Source organism: Octopus bimaculoides, chromosome 11, assembly GCF_001194135.2.
Source record: "Octopus bimaculoides isolate UCB-OBI-ISO-001 chromosome 11, ASM119413v2, whole genome shotgun sequence".
NCBI lineage: Eukaryota > Metazoa > Mollusca > Cephalopoda > Octopoda > Octopodidae > Octopus > Octopus bimaculoides.
Window position 1 is genome coordinate 74,108,596 of NC_068991.1, and position 13,353 is coordinate 74,121,948.

General features: G+C 36.8%; 1 protein-coding gene across 12 annotated transcripts in view; it reads left to right on the forward strand.

Annotated features, from left to right (window-relative positions):
- LOC106873685 (SRSF protein kinase 2) overlaps positions 1 to 13,353 on the forward strand; it is a 269,253-nt gene that overhangs the window by 220,878 nt on the left and 35,022 nt on the right. For all 12 annotated transcript variants that reach the window (XM_052971936.1, XM_052971939.1, XM_052971937.1 and 9 more), the window contains 2 exons: positions 7,555 to 7,658; positions 10,924 to 11,032. In XM_052971936.1, the coding sequence (XP_052827896.1) occupies positions 7,555 to 7,658; positions 10,924 to 11,032 (213 nt within the window). The remainder of the gene's footprint in view (positions 1 to 7,554; positions 7,659 to 10,923; positions 11,033 to 13,353) is intronic.

Here is a 13,353-nt window from a genome sequence, read left to right on the forward strand (position 1 = left end):
ATCTCTAATTACTGTTGATTATATACTTCCAAAGATAATCCTTTAATTATTTTGACTTTGATCCTCCCTCACTCTTAATGCCTTTTTTATTTTTGTTTTTATTTTTAATCTTTATTTTGTACAAGAAACTGCTTGTTTTGAGATATTTGTATAAGGGCATTGACATTGATTTACAATTCTTTTATTTGACTGTGGCCATGCTGGAGCACTGCCTTTGGTCGAACAAATTGACCCCAGGGCTTATTCTTTGTAAGCTTAGTACTTATTCTACCAGTCTCTTTTGCTGAACTGCTAGGTTACAAGGACGTAAACGCACTAACATCGGTTGTCAAGTGATGGTGGAGGGACAAACACAAACATATATATACAACAAGCTTCTTTCAGTTTCCGTCTACCAAATCCACTCACAAGGCTTTGGTTGGCCCGAGGCTATAGTAGAAAACACTTGCCCAAGGTGCCATGCAGTGGGACTGAACCTGGAACCATGTGGTTGGTAAGCAAGCTACTTACCACACAGCCACTCCTGCACCTTGATATTTAACAACAGTTAGGGCGGTGAGCTGGCAGAATCGTTAGCATGCTGGGCGAAATGCTTAGTGGTATTTTGCCTGCCGTTACATTCTGATTTCAAATTCTGCCGAGGTCGACTTTGCCTTTAATCCTTTCAGGGTCGATTAAATAAGTACCAGTTATGCACTGGGGTCAATGTAATCGACTTAAACCCTTTGTCTGTCTTTTTTTGTCCCCTCTATGTTTAGTCCCCTGTGGGCAATAAAGAAATAAATATTTAATAACAGTTCTTCTAAAGTCATTCGCTGTTCTGTGGGAATTAGGTTTGTGTTGATCCAACTTGGTTGCCACTTTTGTGGTTTTTCTTTTTCCTATTTTTTTCTATTTCGTTATCACTTGGAACTCTTCAATTTTTCAAATTTGTTTTTTCCATTCTAGCATGGGTTTTAGCATGTGCAATTGCCAGATACATATATTTATATATAATTATTATTTTAAAGCTTTTCCTGTAAATATTCATTCATATCTGTTTGTTCTTGTTAGCTGGCATTTGAGATAGTGTGTTTCTTTTCCAATAGTTTCTAAGCAAGAGATAAAAATATTTCATATTAATCTTGTATGTAGCAGCATATCAAACTGAAATTACAAAAAAAAGAGAAAGCCAAGTTTTGTTTGTGAATTTCGCATGGAAGCTAAATTTACTCAAATTGGCTGTTGATTTTGGTTCATTTAAAAAAAAAAAAGTACATCTTAATAAATATTTCAAGTGCAGAAATAGCTTTCAGATAGTGTTTTAATCTTTTTTGGATTGTTCCTTTGAATTATATTCTTTGGGTAAATTTGTTAAGATCCCTTTTCTGTTTGGTAAAGTTATGGAACATTTATGAGCATGCTCTGTCTGTCTCTCTCTCTCTCAATACACACACACACACACAGCTTAGTTATTAGGGTTTTTTGATACCAGCCTGTCCATGACTGTCCTTAGTTCTATGACAGAAACAGGTTTGAAAAGAATCTAAGCTAAAATCTTCCATCAAAATTTCATGGTAATATTTCAAACACAAGCATAATAATGGTTATTCAAGCAAATTTTTAATTTCTCAAACTCTCTTAGCTATGTATATCAACAGTGGAGTTAAAGAGATTATATAGTTAGCCTAAGGATTAATTTTATTATCTTTCTTACACAAAAGAGTTTGTGGCAATTGAATATGGCAGACACAAGGAGTGGGTGTGCAACTGGTTGAATTGGGGGTTTCTTTTACTCTAGATTGCTGAAAAAGAAAATTATGTTTTCATTGCAGATGTTTTGCTGATAATTATCAAAGTATGAAGAATATAAACCATAGTTGGCACTCACAGGCACATGTTATTTGGTAACATTTGTGCCATGCGTTTGTTCGTTGTTTTAGGTGTTGGTTCTCAACTGAAGTCCGTAAAAATTTTTTAGGGATCTATGAGTATTTTAAGGGTGCATTGTTTTGGATGTAGTTATTGCAAGAAATGGCTAGATTTCTTTCTCTGGTGTTTTACATAGTTTAACATGTTTCTTTTCTGCTATAGGCACAAGGTCTCAAATTTGGTGGGAGGTGGGGAGGAGACCAGTCGATTAGATTGACCCAGTATGCAACTGGTATGTGAGCTGGATCTGGCTAGTTTAAATGCTAATGAAATATTGGAGCAAAAACATGGTACTGTGAGAAGTGTGGTGCCAATAGAAGTGTAGAGAGGTTAGTGCACCAAATAGGTTTTATTGTAGTTTGTTTTGTTTTTTATTCAAGAGGAAAGGCAGCGACCATGACTCTTCAGGGCTTCCGAGATAAGTGGTTGGGGTTCACGGTGGAGGAAAGTATTCTCAAAAGCAAACTCCTAGCCTGAAGACTCTGCTACTGGTGCCCATGGTGCTAGGCAGTGGTTTTTAAACTGAATGATGGCTTTGAGTCGAGTCATTGTATTAAGAGTAGAGTATACAGTGAAAGTTTAGTCAATAGTTGGAGGCTATTGATGTGTGAGCTTTTCTAAGCAGCTTTAGTGTGGAGATGGCTTTTGCTAGAGATGATCAGATATCTCGCATTATATAAAACAGTTTTTATAGATCGAGGTCTGTGGCTTTTGCTTCACACCATGGCTAGCTGGCTATGGTTAATAATCACTGGAAGAGAATTTTGAAATAAAGATTTTCTCAGTAATGGATTTTTTTAAATGTCCAGTGTATGTGTTTGTGTGTTGTTTACGTAGAATTGTTGTTAATTGAAAAGAGAGTTGGAAGATTATAGCATAGAATATTTTCTTTTGCCTCGCCTCCCCCCGCCATGAAATATGAACAATTCTTGCATTGATAAACAGTTATTGAATTGCTGTATCTGCCTGCTGTGTGGGTTAGCAACCAAGTACAAGGACTTAGTGAAGGACATACTAAAAGTTATATTTACCACTTAGTATGGATTATCTATGACATCATGTTAGTCTTTTTTTGTTTGTTTGTTTGTTTTCCTTTTTGCATTCATTATAGGAAAATAAATTCAGCTTTGATTTTTATTATTTTTTTTTTGTTAAAGAATATTTGTTAAATTATGGTCTTGGTTTTGTGGTTTTTACATGAAATATAGTTTTCAGAAAATAAATTGTATCTCTGGTTCTCCCCACCACCAAATTCAATTTTAAATTTATTTTTCACTTGATGAGGTGTTTTGCCTGTTCTCTTCTCCTTCCCACCCCAAAGATAGTCCTTAAGTAGACCAAAATAAATGTCTCACTCCCCCCAAATTACAATGTGTAGGTTATTGCTAAACAAACTTCTTTTCTGATCTTACACACACACGCACACACACACACACACACACACACACACACACGGCTATAATTTGCTTTAAGATATTAATATGGGAAGCAATAGCCTGGCACAGTTACTACTTTCTTAATAATGCTTCATAATGTTTTTTGTAGAAGAATTAGGGTCGTTATTTCTTGAATTTTTGGCTAATTAACATTTTGCTGTTTTTTCTTTTCCCTTTACTTTCTGTATTTTTTTGTTTTTTCTTTTTCTGCATTACCTTCTTGGCATTGGCATTAATTTCTATGATCTATTTATATATGCTAGATATTGGCTCCTGTTTCCTCTCCTTTGCCCTCCCTTCTCTATATTTCTTGTTCGTTTGGTGATAAATTGTTGGACAGATTCACATCATTTATTAAGGCAAAAGAAAGTAATTTCTAAAAATGGAACTGAAAAGACAGATCAAAGTGGCTTGCTCTCAACAAGTTATGAATGATTCTTGTGTCTACTTTATTAATTCTTAGTCTTTCTCTCCCTCCTTCACCCCCCCTCTTTTTCCTTGCCTCATAGACTATTGATTAAAAAAAAAATGTGAAGCAATCTTCGAGTGGTTTTTGAAATAGTACCTTTGAATAAATAATAAAGCTTCATATTTTCTTCCTAATCTCTCTTACCAGATCATTTAAAGAGAAGAGTTGAGTCGACAGTAATTTTAATGCTAGTCATATGCGAGCTCCTCACAAGTAAATGGGGCTTTTGTGTTCACGTGTAAATGTTCCTCATTTCAGAGTTTCCATTTTTGCTCTCCACTTTTCAAAGCATTCTATTTCTAGATATTTCATACTAAAAGATTTTTAATGCAGTTAATAAGCAGATGCTACTTCTAATGACGATGGAATTACTGTAATTCTAATCAATAAATTTATATTGATGACCAGTAACTGTACAGTCATCTCCTCCTCATGGTGAACGTGCTGTCCTAGGAATTCTGCTATCTTCCTTTTAACACAAAAAGCGCAATGGGCCACGATCGTGGCCGTCAGGCACTGGTCGACAGACCATGATTGTGGCCGTCAGGCACCGGTCGACAGGCCACACTCATAGCCCAGATAGATGCATTTAATTTATGGGCGTTTGTTGGGGTCTAATGTCACTCAAAAAGCTCCGATTGCTCCTAGAACGTACCCCTTTGAGGCACAAGTCCAGGCAAGGTTATTTATGGGAGACCAGCGATCACCCATGCATACCAACCTCCCCTCTCTATGCCACTGATGTTATCCAAGGGGCTGATACAGCTTGGCACTAGTGACATTGCAACCCATTTCTACAGCCGAGTGAACTGGAGCAACATGAAATAGTGTCTTGCTCAAGAACACAGCACACTGCCTGGTCTGGGAATCAAACTCACTACCTCGTGATAGTGAGCCCAGTGCTCTAACCACTGAGCCATGTGAGATGTATGTATCAGGGTTCCATACAGTTTCTTTCTAGCAATTAAACTCACAAGGCATTGGCCTAAAGAGCCACACAATGTGAGAGAACTTGCATCCATGGGAATGTGAAGAGACCTCATTATTCTCATATAAAAGCTTTGATGTTACAGTTTATATTTTATTGTTATAAAAATATTATTAACATTTTATTTCGGATTAAGTCCCTCTCCCCTCCTCCTTCTCATCCATTGGGCCCTGCAAACATTTTGATATTTACTTGCAGTTCTACCTGATACCTTAAATTCTCACCTAGTTTCGTTTTAAACCTGGTGTTCAGACTATTTGTGCAAAGCTGCTTATTTATTGCAATACTTTTATTTGCAGGGGAATAAAAAGAATAATGAAGCATGAAATGTCTGAAAGTCGTCTTAATCTAGATTGATGTATTCTAGATTATGTGATTGATGTATTTTGGATTGCTTGGTGAATTTTGTTTCTGATTCTTGATGTAGAAAATTGTATTTAGTTTTAGACTCATTTCTAACTACTTATTGCTAAATTGGTTGGCATAACTGGGAAGCCTTAGCCTCTGTCTGTCTGTCTCTCTCTCTCCAAGTATATGGTCTCTGGTTCAGTTTTACTGTTTGACATTTTGAGTAAATGTCTTCTCTAGCCATTTTTACTCTGCACACTCCATCCCCTCAGTCCTGCATCTCTGATGAGTTATCTGTATACGTTGTGTTTAGACGACCAGCTTGAGTATGGCCGTGTTTTGGCATCCATAGCAGTGGGCCACTAGCCAGCTCTTGTTTAGTTTGCCAGCGTTGTCCTGCAAAGCACAATTGTCTTTCCCTTAGGAGATGTCCATACAGCTGTTTCTAATTTATTGTTTGCATTTGGTTGCATGGTTTAGAAACTCACTTTGTAACCATGTGGCCTAGGGTTCAATCCCATTGCATGGCAATTTGGGTGAGTGTCTTTCTACTATAGCCTTGGTCTGACCAGTGCCTTGTGAGTGAGTTTGGTACGTGAAAACTGGAATCTTGGCCAACACACACACACACACACACACACACACACACACACACACACACACACACACACACTAAACAATATATTCTTTTCTAGTCTAGGCACAAGGCCCGAAGTTTTGGGGGAGGAGGCCAGTCGATTAGATCAACCCCAGTATGTAACTGGTACTTAATTTATCAGCCCTGAAAGGATGAAAGACAAAGTTGACTTTGGCGGAATTTGAACTCAGAACGTAAAGACAGACGAAATACTGCTAAATGTTTTGCCTGGCATGCTAACAATTCTGCCAGCTCGCTGCCTTTCAAACAATATATTGTCTGACCCATATCAGTATTGAATGTGGCTGTTAAATGATGATGATGATGTATCTTTATATCTGTGAGTGTTTGGGGAGGACGCTCCACTGCTTGGCAACCTGTGTTGGTTTGTTATGTCCCTATAATTTAGCAGTTTAGTAAAAGAAACTGATAGAATAATTAGTTGACTTTGAAAATAAATACTGGGTGTGATCTGTTTGACCAAACCCTTCCAGGTAGTGCCCCAGCATGACCACAGTCCAATGACTAAAACTTGTAAAAAATGGTTGCTTGCTCTGCTGCGGCCATGTGATTCACCTCTATGACCCCATTGCTATGGCCGTTCAGCAAGAATATTCTGCTCTGCTGTAGCCTTGAGTTGGTCAGTACCTTTTTGAGTGGAATTTAGCAGACAGATTGTATAGAAGCCTATCGTGTGTGTCGGAGAGTTCGACTTGGTCATTCAACTCATAAAAACTGGGGTGAGGGGAGGAAAGGGTCAATATGATTGACTAAAGCCCCTGAAAGCAGTACCTCAGTGTGGCCCCAGTCTAATGACTGGAACCAACCAAAGAATATACAGATGTTCCAATTTGGGGCTTTGTGTTCTTCCTCAGTTTACATTAATCTCTGCAGGGGGTCAGTATTCTGTTTTTGATCCTTCAGGTGTGTATAATTAATGAATCCTTAGTGAATTCCTTGCTCTTTTCTATTAGGTTGATTAGTTCCAAGCCATCCTTGATTGAACAGACCCCTAATCATTGTGACAACAAACCCGACATTGTATATTTAGCACTGCAATACCCAATATGCTCATCTTTTTCCCTTTTTTTTTTTAAATCCCTTTTCCTTTTTTTAAATCCCTTTTCCTTTTTTTAAATCCCTTTTCCTTTTTTATAAATCCCTTTTCCTTTTTTTTTAATCCCTTTTCCTTTCCAGATGACAATGTGTTTCGAGGGAGATTTTCTTGTTAATTCTAGCAAAGAGGCTTTCGTTCTTTGATGTCTCTGATATTTTTCAATAGTAAAAATGTTGCAGGCTTTCAGTTAAAATGGCTGGGGTCATTATCCTTGAATTTTTAATTAGTAAGCTTAAGATTGCTTTTTAGTGCTTTATTGTGCTCTGAAGAATGGGAAGAAAATTTCCTGTCACTCACAATATTGCATTTGCTCATTTGCTTAATCATTCAATATTACCAGATTTTCAGTGAAAAGCTGCAGAAAATTTTTAATTGCTGATAATTTATTATTTTTTTCCCATTTTATTATTATTTTTATTGTTTTTCATTTGAGACTGGAACTTCTTAATGATTGTGTTAGAGATGATATTTTTATATGTCTTGATATAACCTTCAAAGTGTTTGAGTTTTACTCCCCCCTAAAGCTTGTTACCGAGGATTAGTTAAGCCTGATCTAATAAAACCATTTCATTCTACGTATTTGCTTTGAATGTCCTCACTTCTTTATTAAATGCTACATTTTCCCCCGACTTCTTTTCTGTGTTAAAGGTCTGCTGATACACACAAGTCTTGTGACCCCGTGTATGAAGATGAAGAAGAAATCCTTGGGTCAGATGATGATGAACAAGAAGATCCTCGCGATTACGTAAAAGGTAAACTAATTACTACTCAGATTAGGAAGAACTTTGCCATTCCACGAGACACAAATGGGCAGAAAAACTGGACAGTTGTTCTTGAAGTGGTCATAACTAAGAAATGAAATTCAGCTTTAATCGCTGTGTTAGTCAAAGCAGGAATAATTTTATAATTCATCTTGGGCCTTTAACATGTCTGACATGGATTTGATCTGATAGGGTCCAGGTAACATATACTCATGCGTTATTAGTTAATAAACAAACTTGGTACCTTTGAGTAATTTTTCTCTCGTAATCTATTCTTTGACGAGTTTGTTCTCTGTTATGAATACATAGGACAAATGTAACATGACCAGTACATCTGAAAGGTATGTTGAAATATTGAAAATGGTAAAATTTAAATTCATGTTATTACCTGGCTTTAGAAAATCTCCTTCCATTAATTTCGTCTGACCCATGCCAGCAGTGAAAAGTGGATGATATGATATTCTCTCACTTTTTTCTTCGTTAAACGATTTGCCATGACCTGTAAAAATCCTTTCTATTATAGTCTTGTGGCCTGAAATTAGATCGACCCCAGTACACAATTGGTACTTAATTTATTGACCCCGAAAGGATGAAAGGCAAAGTCGACCTTAGTGGTATTTGAACTCAGATCGTAGCAACATGCGCAATATCGCTAAGCATTTCGTCCAGTGTGTTAAAGATTCTGCCAGCTCACCGCCTTTTCTGCCTGTCCAAACAAATTTAACATGTTTTGTAGATCTTTATTATTGAATGAAAATTAGATACATTGTGAGGAGAATGTTTTGAAAGCAATGAGATACAAACTCCATAACTAACAATAAACATTAGAAAAAGCTTAAGAAAATAAAGTTTCACTTAAAATATTGTAAAGAATTTTTGAGTGACACCTGCTGGGTTCGGCTGCTCTACATTGATAAGGGGCAAATACCCTGAAATTAGTCTGTAGATGCCAAACCAGCAAAGGGAAGCGGCTGACCTACCCTATTCGAAGGTTATAATGGACACAGGTTCGTGTGTCACATAGCTAGCTAGAGGCAATACCCTCTTGGAGCTAATCCATGGCAGCATTCGTCCTATTTTTTGGACTGCCATGTTGGCTTGGCAATAACTATTGAAATAAAAGGTATTTTGTGTTTAAACGAAGGTAAGCAGATATGAAATATAAGGAGTATCTGTATGAGAACCTTGGATACTGCACTGTGTTATCTCTTCTGGCTGCTTTTTATGTTGTAATTGACTTAGATGTTTGTGGTTCAGTTCTAGGGTAACCCAACAGTGAACTCAATTTAAAACTATATCAGTTCCTTTCAGAAACTCGTCTTGGCCCCTCTGCATTCAGATTAACTCTGTCAGATGTCCTACTTATTTATTTCATGTTCTTGTGAATGAATCCCACATTATCTCATAGCTTTGAAATTTTGAGTTTGTGATTGTTTATTTTTTAAAATGACATTGGAGCGGAGGTGTAAGGGCCCCAGATCTGGTCTGTTTGAACAAAAAAACTGCTGGAGTATTTGGGCCCCCATATGACTGGTTTAAATGCTAGAAGGTTAAACCAAAAGTGAACTTGAGCTTTTGTAGAATGCATGAAGCAGTTTGAGAAAGTTGTTGGTGAAATGAGCCCCTTGCCTTCAAAGAACACCTAGACAGGTCCTTGGTTGCTTTGGAAGATGAATCCTCAAACTGGTGTTTGATGGTCCTTCTATAGCTTCTCTGTAAAGTTGTCTTTACTCAAGCTGTGTAATGCATCCCTTTCCGTTTCCTTATTCAAATCAAAGAATGGTAGAAGGAATAAAATAAATATCGAACCAGGCAGTGGATTGTCTGTGTGTGTGTGTGTATATATATATATATATATATACACACACGCATGTGCACAAACGTGTTTGTGCACCCACTGACAGACAGACATACACACCAAAGCATGAGCTGAAAATGTTTGATATGATATCAAAGAAGGAAAGAGTGATTTTGACAAATCCTATTAAGATCCCTATTTGATGTAATCCAACAGCTTACCTGATGTTTGATTTGGCATCAATGGAATTATAATCTTGTATCTGCCATTATCATCGTCGTCATTATTGTCTGCCTATTATATTCCCTTGCTTGCATGAGTTAGATGGTTCTTCTCCCAGCCTGTCTTCACCACATGTTGCTGTCCCTTGTCATCTTGTTGAGATACAACAACCATGAAATCAGCTTTCTCCACTTCCTCCCTTATATCTATCTTGGTCTTCTTCATGTTCCTTCATCTTGAATCACTTGATATTTCTTCATCCACATGTCATTCTTCATAGACACCACATGCCTGCGGCGGCACAGTCTTTTTCTCTTGCATATTTCACCTGAATCCTCTTCTACTCCCCTTCAGCTTGTTCGTGTTCTGTGTTAACTCTTAGACTCCGTGCTTTAAATCATTTGACTGATTCAGCCATGAAAACTAGGTTGCCTGTAGACATGAATCCCTATGTTTCACTAATGTTGAACCCCTTTATTGTGGCCTGGAAGGTTGAGAATTGATCCTCGATGAACGCTTTTTGTTTCCCCTCCACATTTAATTAGCCATTCAAATAATTTCAAAAGTTTGTTGTTTTCATATTAATTAGTTCTGATTGCTGACAATCATTTTAGAGAAAGTAATTACATCACTCCTGTTTATATATAATCTATTACAACCTCTCTCTACCCTTCTCCCTCCCTCTCTCCCTCTCTACTCTTCTCCCTCTCTCTCTCTCTCTCTCTCTCTCTCTCTCTCTCTACTCTTCTCTCTCTCTCTACCTACTCTTCTCCCTCTCTCTTCTCCTCCTCACTCTACCCTCCTCATCCTCATTCCACCCTCCTCCCTCTCTCTGACTAATGACCTTATTTTCTTTCTATATATGCTTCTTTTTCTATTACAAACTTTTCCAGGTGTTTAGTGACCAACTTCTACTTGTTGACTTTTACTCAAACTCAAAATAAAGCTGCTGTCACTAGTTTCAAACTAGTTACTATCACCTACTAAGCAGATTGCATACCATCAAGAATTTGCATTGAATCATTCTACTTCCATAGGTTCAATCTTCAGCCTCTCCCATGTCCCATCTCTTTACCACCCCAGGCACTCTCGACCCAAGATGTTTATTATTAATTGAATTAGAAAGAATTGATGGTTATTTTTGGCAAGAGAAACTGATGTCATAAAGTAAGTCTTAAAAATAGGATTATCATATGTATTGTTTATTTAACGATGTTTTTTTTTTCTCTTACGTAGGTGGCTACCACCCAGTTAAAATTGGTGATTTATTCCATGGACGTTACCATGTTGTTCGGAAGCTTGGTTGGGGTCACTTCTCGACCGTTTGGTTGTGTTGGGACATGGTGTAAGTAAATCGATGTTTTCTATGATACCATAAAAAAAATTACATAATTTGTTTGTTTAACTCTGGGGTTCCCAGCCTTATTTTGCTTGCGGAGCCCCTGAGAGCTATTTTATCATCTGTGGACCTCATATGTGCACATGTAAATTTTTGAAATAAAATATTTGTTTGTAGGTTAGTAAAAACTAACAATGAAACAATTTTGTTATATTCATAACATAAACTTCAAATACAAATCGTGAAACTTTCAATAAATACAGGTAAACAAAATTTATATCTGGACCCACAAATTACAATTTTTTACTCGTGGATCCCTTTAAAGCTTCAGTGGACCCTGGTTGGGAACCCCTGGTTTAACTCATGTTTTTTTTTTTTTTTTTTTTTTTTTTTTTTTTTTTTTTTTTTTACTGCTAGCAAGAAATGGGCAAGGAAGTACTGAAGACTGTTCTTTTTTTTTTTAATATTTTGATGGCCGAATGATATTTCTGCCACCAAACCCTTACTTGTTTTTCAAATAAGGAAATTTTAAAGTGCATTGCTAGTGGATGATATTTTGAAAAAAGATATTTTTAATAAGAAATATCAATAAATGTTACCTGTGCCAGCCCAAATATGAAAGGTGTTATCACCAGGTGTAGTATATCTAATTGCAGATTGTAAATATTCACAATGTTGCACACATACACACAGATATGGCGGGCTTCTTTCCATTTCCACATACCAAATTCCCTCATAAAGCATTGGTCTATCTGGGGGTACAGTAGAAGACACTTGCCCAAGGTGCTGTAGAATGAGATTGAACTTAAAAACCTTGTGATTGAGAAGTGAACACACGGCCATGCCTGTACCTTATAATTTCCTATAATGTATTCTGTACATATTTTGGGGTAAATGCATGTTTGTTGCATTTTTTGAATTTAACCCTTTAACATTCAACTTATTCTGTCATATTTAATGCATATTTATTCGCATTAATCACACATTATCTCATAGCTTTGAGATTTCAATGATATAATTGTGTATTTTCGGAAATGACATTGTAGAGTAGGTGTCGGGGGGCCAGATCTGGCCAGATTGAACATAGAAACAGAATATTTGGGCTAAATCTGGCCATGGGGTTAAATCTCTCAGTGAAGCATAAACTTTGCTAGTAAATGTACTAGGGTGTCCACTTAACTTAGAGAACTAAAAATGTGTTTGGAAACTATATTATTCTTAAGTCATTATAGAAATAGCTGTGTATAACTTGGTTTTAGGAGTAGTAGATTGTGTTCCTATATATTTTGACTTGACCAATAGGGTGGGCAACAGGAAGGGTATCCAGCTGTAAAAAAAACTGCTTCAGAAAACCTCTCTAATCCATGCTAGCATGGGAAAACAGATGTGAAATGATGATGGTGATGGTTCTAATAAAAAAAAAAGAGTGGATGGTAGCACATTTAATGCAAGGGGCATCAAAGAGCTGATGTTGTTGCAGAGACATAAATTTACAAATTTTAGAAATTTTCCCAAGTTTAATCCTTTTGCACTGAGATTATCCTGTAGATGTCTTATCTCTTCACATTGTCTTCAGTTAATCCTTCATTATTTCATTGCTTTAATTTTCCAATGATGTGAATGCTTATTTTTAGAATGACATTGTAGGATAGGTACAAGAAGTGAGATCTGGTGGGCTGGATATGGGTTAAGATAGTTTGTAATTTTGTTCTGAAACTTAGTGATATTGTACCTGTAGATTTAATGCTTCCATTGAAAGTGGCAGCTTTCATTTATTGTCAGTACTTGTTTTTTTTTTCTCTTTCTCTTGAGATAAGGCACAATCTGTTTAACTTGGAAATACATGTACTTCTTAGTTGAATGGAAGCCAGTCGTATATATGAATATTTGTTATAGCATTTCATTTACAAATGTTTAAATTTAAAAAAAAACTCTGCTGCTGACTGTAGTTGGAGTCCATTGATATAAAACCTTTTAAATAGACAAAAAACAAGGAAAAAATATTGCTATTCTTTTCTCTGTGTGTGCGTATGTGTAAGGTATTATCCCTAAATGGTTGAGGGGTCCACTTCACAATCATGGGGTTAGGGTTTGATTCAACAGTCAACTTGAGCCATTTAGGTGAAATTGCACAGATGGAAGCTTGTCTGATGGACTGCAGTTCAAACACCAGTCATCTCTCTCTCTCTCTCTCTCTCCCTCTCCCCTTTTCTCTCTCCCTCCTCCCCCTTCTCTCTCTCTCTCTTTCTCTCTCTCTCTCTCTCTTTCTCTTTCTCTCTCTTTCTCTCTCTCTCTCTCTTTCTCTCTCTCTCTCTCTTTCTCTCTCT